Source organism: Myotis lucifugus, unplaced genomic scaffold (genome assembly GCF_000147115.1).
Source record: "Myotis lucifugus unplaced genomic scaffold, Myoluc2.0 scaffold_6157, whole genome shotgun sequence".
NCBI classification, from domain to species: Eukaryota; Metazoa; Chordata; class Mammalia; order Chiroptera; family Vespertilionidae; genus Myotis; species Myotis lucifugus.
In genome coordinates, this window is record NW_005877205.1 from 1547 (window position 1) to 8915 (window position 7369).

Below are 7369 nucleotides of genomic sequence, written 5' to 3' on the forward strand. Positions count from 1 at the left end.
CGGAAAAGGCATCCAGCACACAGGCCTGGTAACACAGACCCCCAAGATTTCTAGGAAGGAAGTGTGCCACTAGTGCGGTCTGCAGTGGCCTCGGTGGACTGAGACCACAGCCAGGTGAGCAGTAAGGGCAGGCTGTCTGCTTCAGGATCAAGGCTGGGGGAGAGGAACATGGAAAGGATGGACTGAACCGAGAGACTGTCTTTCCGATGCATTAAGGAAGAGAAGGATTAGGAAGTGGCACTGAGGTGCTCTGGTCTGTGGCCGAGAACCTGTAAGAACACCTCAGAAGCTGAAGTGCTATGAAGATGTCCATTGTGGGAGAAGAGCACAGGAAAAGACCTAATGCACTGTTAACCTTTAGGGATAGCATAAACAAAAAAAACACCAAACAAAAACCAAGGGTGAAAATGAAAACACTTCGCATAAGCATATTGGCTGCACTATTTTTTCAGTCACTCTGACAATTTATCATCCTATATAATAAAAAGCTAATATGCAAATTGTCCCTTTGGAAGTTCGACCAACCAGGAGCCAGGAGTTCGACCACTCGCTATGACGTGTACTGACCACCAGGGGGCAGCACGAAATGAAGGAAGGCCCTGGCAGGCAGCCAGCAGCTGGGAGGAAGGAAGGCCCCGATCAGCCCTGATCGCCGGCCAGGCCTAGGGACCCTACCTGTGCACCAATTTTGTGCACTGGGCCTCTAGTTTAAAATAATTGTTTTTCCAAATGAATTTAAAACTTCAAGCTTGAAGCAATAAAAGTGAGTTAACAGCATTTTGGAGCAATTAACAAACTGTCCTGGGCTTATGAGGAATGATACTATAACACTCCAGTTATACTGCTTTTTCACAAAACTGTTCTCATTAAAGCAATTTGACCACTTACTCTTAATTCAAGAACATTTTTAAAACCAATAATTACAATAAATTAATTATCAAAGTACTGAATACTTACCTTCTTCAAAATTCACAGAAACTGTTACAAAAGACTGATTATCATCTTATTGTTAACTTTGTAAAGCCAATAATAAATGAAGGCTGTAACATTTTATTTATTATGTTGTAAAATGGAATCATCTGTTTTATAATACTAATTAATTTGAAATAAACTTACCATGTCTTTTTATTCATTGAAAGCTCCATTATCATACGCCTAAAAATAATCAAAACAGCTTTACAAGCATCAACTTGTTCTTTCAGAGTATGGGGACTTCAGCACATGGTTCCAGCAAAAAGACATTTGCAGCATTTGTCAAAAACACCTTAAAAAATAGACAAATTTTACTTTAGAAAATATTAAACATATAAATATGAACAAATATTGCTTAAAGATAATATTACCAATTTTACTTTACCAATGAATCACTTTTGAGTTATTTCAATTAAGGCAAAAATACAGTGCCAACATATACTCAGGCCTTTTTTTCATTCCTCTCCTAGAATCACTCAAATACTGAGAAACCTAAAAGACCATTCCTAGAAAAAAATTACTATTACATATTACTGTTGTGACTTTAGAAATTTTATGAATCAGAAAAACTTTTGAAAAAAATTTTGTATATCCCCTCCCCCCAAAAAAAGATAAGATAGGATAACATCACTGCCTCTGGGTGAGAAATGTTGGGGAGAGGAAGAGACACTGTGGTCAGAAAGTGGCTGGAAAAAACTATCTGGTTATTGTTGAATCTCCCAGAACATGAACAACTTGCTGACAGAAAGCACGGCCAGCACCACACAAGGGTGGGCCTCTAGGAGCTGTGGCATGCCAGGACACAGCCAAAGCCACATGATCGACATTGCACATATTCCAGGAGCATATATTTTTAAGGTAAGAACTATACTGTGCAGTAAAATATAAAACCTAAGTGAATCCTATATAATAAAAGCCTAATATGCTAAGTGTCCGGTTGTCCGTTCAACCAATCAAAGCGTAATATGCTAATGATATGCTAAGGCCGCTAACACGTGCACTGACCACCGGGGAGCAGATGCTCTGACTGGTAGGTTAGCTTGCTGCTGGGGTCCGGCTGATCGAGATGGGCCAGATACGCCCTGGAGCCCTCTCTCGGTCTCTCCCACGTCCCTCCCCAGCCCTGATTGTGCACCAGTGGAGTCCCTTGGCCTGGCCTGCGCCCTCTCATAATCCAGGACCCTTTGGGGGATGTCAGAAAGCCAGTTTCGGCCCGATCCCGCAGGCCAGGCCAAGGGACCCCACTGGTGCACAAATTCGTGCACTGGGCCTCTAGTTCTTAAGATAAAAGAAAATTTTGAAAAAAATTTAGATACTCAGCCAACCATTCTATGCTCTACCTCAGAACTTTAGGATACAAGTTTACTGTCCTCTACCATTAGGGGTATTTCAGCAGAAATTAGAAGAAGCACTAACCAAGGTTATCATGCAGTAAATTTATGCTTAGGGGCACTACAATAAATAACAATGAGCTACTATTTAGACAGATGACACTAGCAAAACCTCAATTTAGGAAATTCTGAGTTGTCAATCCAGTAATGAGGATGGATCTGCTCCATATATCTAGAGCTATATTCCATACTAGGTTTCTTCTGTGTTCAACAGTACAAATTCAAAGGATCTGGGAATAAATGGAACTTCTCTGGCTTACCCATGGATGAAATCCATTAACAACATCTTAAAACAGATGCAAAAACTGATCTGAGAAATGAACATACTTCAAACATACTTTAGTTCAAGTGTATGAACTAAAATGTTGACAGTCTCAAAAATTATCTTTTGCAATATTTAAAAGGAGTGATGACAACATTTTCTAGGAAGAATTATTAAATGAGCACTATAATACTTGATAATAGATAACAGTAACGAGAAAGAATTTACTAGCCTTCAAGAAAGAAAAAAGAAACCAAAGAACTTTTTGAATCATAAACTAAAGAAGTTTTAGTGACTGTTTTGAAAAGAAGTATGCCCGGCCTAGGTGATATGTTTTAATCCAGATCCTTTTCATTCAATGTATTGGCTTCTTGATTTGAACTTGAAACTTTTGCATATTCCCAAGTAAAAATGCAAAGGTCTTCATATATGGGGCAAAAGCAGGTTTACAGTTGTGAATACATGAAATACAAAGTTTATTCTTGTATTATTTATTAATTATTGTTACTATTTTCCATACAAGCAACTGTAAATCTACCCTTGCCCCACCCAGTATTATACTTGTTTCATTTTACTTTTAAAAAATATATCAAAATGCCAACTACATGAATATTTCTTTATGACCATGTTAGTTTCTGGTAAGGTAAAAATAAAAATTATGCCCATATTGTAACTACCAAAAGCAACTACAGAGGAGTACTATCTTATCAAACCTCCATTTGGCCACTTTTTTCCCCAATGAACCAAGCAGAGGGCCAGAGTACTGGATACAATGAGAATAAAAACAGCCATTTAGATCCAAACTAAACTTTTTAAGAAATCTATAGTGCTATAAGCCAGTAGAAAATTATTTTCTTGGTTCAGCCAAGTAGATGTAACTTAGCCTTTCAGAAAACAAATAAGACTCTTCTGAACCCAAGGAAATAACTGGCACCTGCAACCCGGCCGACACTGGGATGGCTGACGATGGCAATCTCAATCCCTATTTCTGAGATAAAATCTTGAGGTCTGGGGAAATTAAGTAATGAGCCAAAGTTGTTCTTTCCAATGTTCTAAATGGTATCAGTTCTATTTCATAAATCCATTCAGATAACTATTAAAATTATTGCATAATTCATCATTCTTCATAAACACAGACAATTTTTAAGAAGAGGAGTATTACTGATGATTATATAATCAACCACACTTATCTTGCAAACTAGAGTCCAGGTAACTAATTACCCATATGTGTCCCAAAGATACTTTTAAGATATAAATCTCAGTCATTTCACATTTACTGTATAGTAATCCCTCTTTAAAATGTGAAACTTGTTCATATGTTTCCTTTGAATAGAAAAAATTATTTACAAATTGAAAGTGAGAGATCAGGAAGAAAACTTAGAATGAGAATTTAAGAGCTGTTTACTGACAGAGGCTAAAAATACCAAACTTTATAGGATGCTATCTCAATACACAAATGTTCACATTGACTCCAGTTGGGGGCCTTTCTGCCTCTGGCCAGCCGGCAGCGTACCTGCAGCACAGCCTGGGCCCCGGCTTTCACGCTCTTGTTCTCCTCTTCTGCCACACACCCTCTGCTCACCGCACTCGTGAAGGAATATGTTCGTCCCCAACTGGAAGACCGCTTATGACCGGAACTTTCAGGTGCAGTCTTTAAAAAATAATTAGTTAACAGAGGGGGAAGAAGTACATGTTTGAATATTTAATTCTTACATTAAGCAGAATTCACGGGAAATAGATTCTGGGAGGCAAGGTTTGTGTGTGTGTGTGTGTGTGTGTTGCCATTTTGTTCACCACTCTGTCTCCAGCACCTAAAATAGTACCTGTCAGTTATTATGTGTTGAAAAAGAAAACAAACATCCAATGACTAGATGAGCACTTATCCTTTAAATTTAAAATATGTGATTAATTCCATTTGCTCATCTATTAATTCTGACCTGAATATTTGAAAAATCAAAATTATCCTATATAAGCCTATATAATAAAAGGCGGCTCAGAACGAAGGAAGGCCCTGGCCTGCAGCTGGCAGCTGGGGTAAGGAAGGCCCCAATCAACCCTGATCGCCAGCCAGGCCTAGGAACCCTCCCCGTGCACGCATTTCTTGCACCGGGCCTCTAGTGTAATTAATACAGATATTTAAAAGAGATATGCCTTTGGTCACAAATATTTTTAAATATTTGCTGTCAATTGCTATGACAAACATCTACTTTTAGAAATAATTTCTCAGACTAGGTTTCAAATTAGCATGCCAGAAATATAAATAAGACTTAAGTTTCTTTTGTGGTTCAGGAAGAGGTCCCACTCTGTGGTTTTACATTAATCCAGCCTATAGCTTTATCAAACACAGACTAAGAAGTCCATGCTGCGAGCACCCACTTTCTGAGAATGCTATTTATTTAAACATGTCAATGATAAGGCAATGACATTTTTAGGCTCATACAGAGATGTGTAAAATATGATAGCTGATTAAACAACTCTTGTGCAATGGTGGATAATGAAGCTGCAATGCACAAGTGGACCTAGTGTGAGGGTTAGGAGATAGCTGATTAAGGCAGCCTCACTGAAGCAGGTCCTCAGAGAACTCAGCAACTTGAGAGTATCAGAAATGATAAAAAAAAAAGAGACCCGCCTGCCTGGGATCTCTGACTGAGCCAGGTGTACTTTACTAAACTATATATACTCCCAAATGAAACAAGAGATAAAATATTACCTCCTTGCTGTCAGTCTCAGAAAATCCTAATTTTTCAGCATCTTCTTGGGTAACTTCCTTTTGATCTGGTTCCTCCATGAACAGAGGTTTGTCCTGGAGGATCCACTTTCTGTACACTTGGACTACTTTTCTTGTTACAGCTATGTCACAGGAAGGCAACAAAAATGCCTGAAATGAAAAGAGAAAACTTCCCTTAACGCTATACAAGTTCAGATTACTATAGAGCCACATAGAAATTTCCAAGCACCATCACCAATTTCAGACTTTCCTTTAAAACATACAGCTGGTAATATGCTACAGGGGGTCACATATTTTTGTGCACAACAAATTTATCTAAAGAAAAATAAGCATTTTCATAACTGTGCCAGAAAATATAATGCAATTTAAAAATAACTTCTATATTCTGAATAATTTTTCCACAAAAATAACCAAAATACAGACCTATAGAGATAATCCAATTGCCTATTAAACAACAGCCAAAAAACAAAACAAAATAAAAACAAACAAAAAACAGCCAGTTGCGGCCAATTGTCACATCTCTTCTCAACTCCATGTTCAGTGACATCCATGTTGCTAGCTTGAATTAGCCAAGGTGAAAGTATTTACACCACAGAAATCTGCAAATGCTACCATCTACTTTTCTTTTTTTTTTTTGTCTTTGCCTTTCCCTTTCCTTGTCGTTCATTCTTTCTTTCCTTCCTCCTTCCCTCCCTCCCTTCCTTTTTTCAGAGCCAGTTGTTCAATATTTACCACACACCACTGAGTAGAAATACCAATGTTAATGAAAGCCCTGGCCAGTTTAGCATTATGCATATTTATGTGAACTTTTTAATGTTAAAGAACCCCCTTATGTATCATAAGAACTTTGATATAATGTAATAAATTTAAAAAATGTAAAGGGAAAATACATTTGCCTTTTTAGTAATCACTTTAAGAGATAGTTCTGTATGAGGGGTGAACACAAAGCAGCACTCAATACTCTGATGAATGCTTTAATTCCATAGATGAGAATTAAGATGGGACTCAGAACAACTGAGAGATTTTCCCAAGGTTATAAAGTTAATTAGCAATGAATCCACATTCTGATCTCAAGTTTCAGAGTTTTGTTTTAACACCATCCTAAAGCTTCATGCTTCAGGATCCAGTTAGAGGCAGAGTTCAATGCGACAAGGGTTTATGCAATTTATATTAATTTCCATAGATGGTGGTCATGTCCCATCAAATGCCAGAACAGGGGAGATTGTGTTATAACAAGACTGCAGCATATCAATGTACCAAATATTGTATCTGTTGCAAGAAAGATCAACAAAGACAAAGAAGAGTATGACAAAAATATGCTGATGTCCTATTCTAATTTTGTTCCAAAATGTTATTACAAATATTTCCACACAAACAAAAAGTTAGAAGACTTTTACAATGACTACTCATAAACCCATTCACTAAATTCTACCATTAGCATTTGCTCTAATTGCTTTATCACACATCTGTCAATCCACCTTTCTCTATCTATCCTTCCAATCCATTTTATTTTTCATGCATTTCAAAGAAAGCCACAGGCATCAGTACATTTCACACCTAAACATTTCAGCATGTATATATCACTGATGAGAGCTCAAAATTATTTACCATACTTTAGGTAAAATTTATAAACAATGAAATGCACAAATGTTAAATGAATCATTTGATGAGTTTTGACAAATGTAGACAACTATGTAACACAAATCCAATACCAAGGTATACCATGTTATCCTGCCCCAGGAAAGCAAATATAAATCCTCTCTGGAGGAAAATCAAATAATAATAAAACCAAAATTTTTTGTATGAATCATCTGGTTAATATGATATGTAGCATATTAAAAAAATGAGAAACATGAGAAAGTCAATATTAACAAAACCACAATAAAAATAGGTAACAGGCCATAACCGGTTTGGCTCAGTGGATAGAGCGTCAGCCTGCAGACTGAAGGATCCCAGGTTCAATTCCGGTCAGGAACATGTACCTTGGTTGTGGGCACATCCCCAGTGGGGGGTGTG

General features: G+C 37.5%; 1 protein-coding gene across 1 annotated transcript; it reads right to left on the minus strand.

Annotated features, from left to right (window-relative positions):
• Positions 1-1198: 1198 nt before the first annotated feature.
• Positions 1199-5503, minus strand: LOC102432421 (ral GTPase-activating protein subunit alpha-2-like; the record flags this gene model as incomplete). Its single annotated transcript, XM_006109123.3, has 3 exons — positions 1199-1264; positions 4139-4276; positions 5336-5503. Coding segments are annotated over 3 exons (372 nt in total), but the record flags the coding sequence as incomplete, so codon positions are not given.
• Between the last annotated feature and the right edge of the window lie 1866 nt (positions 5504-7369).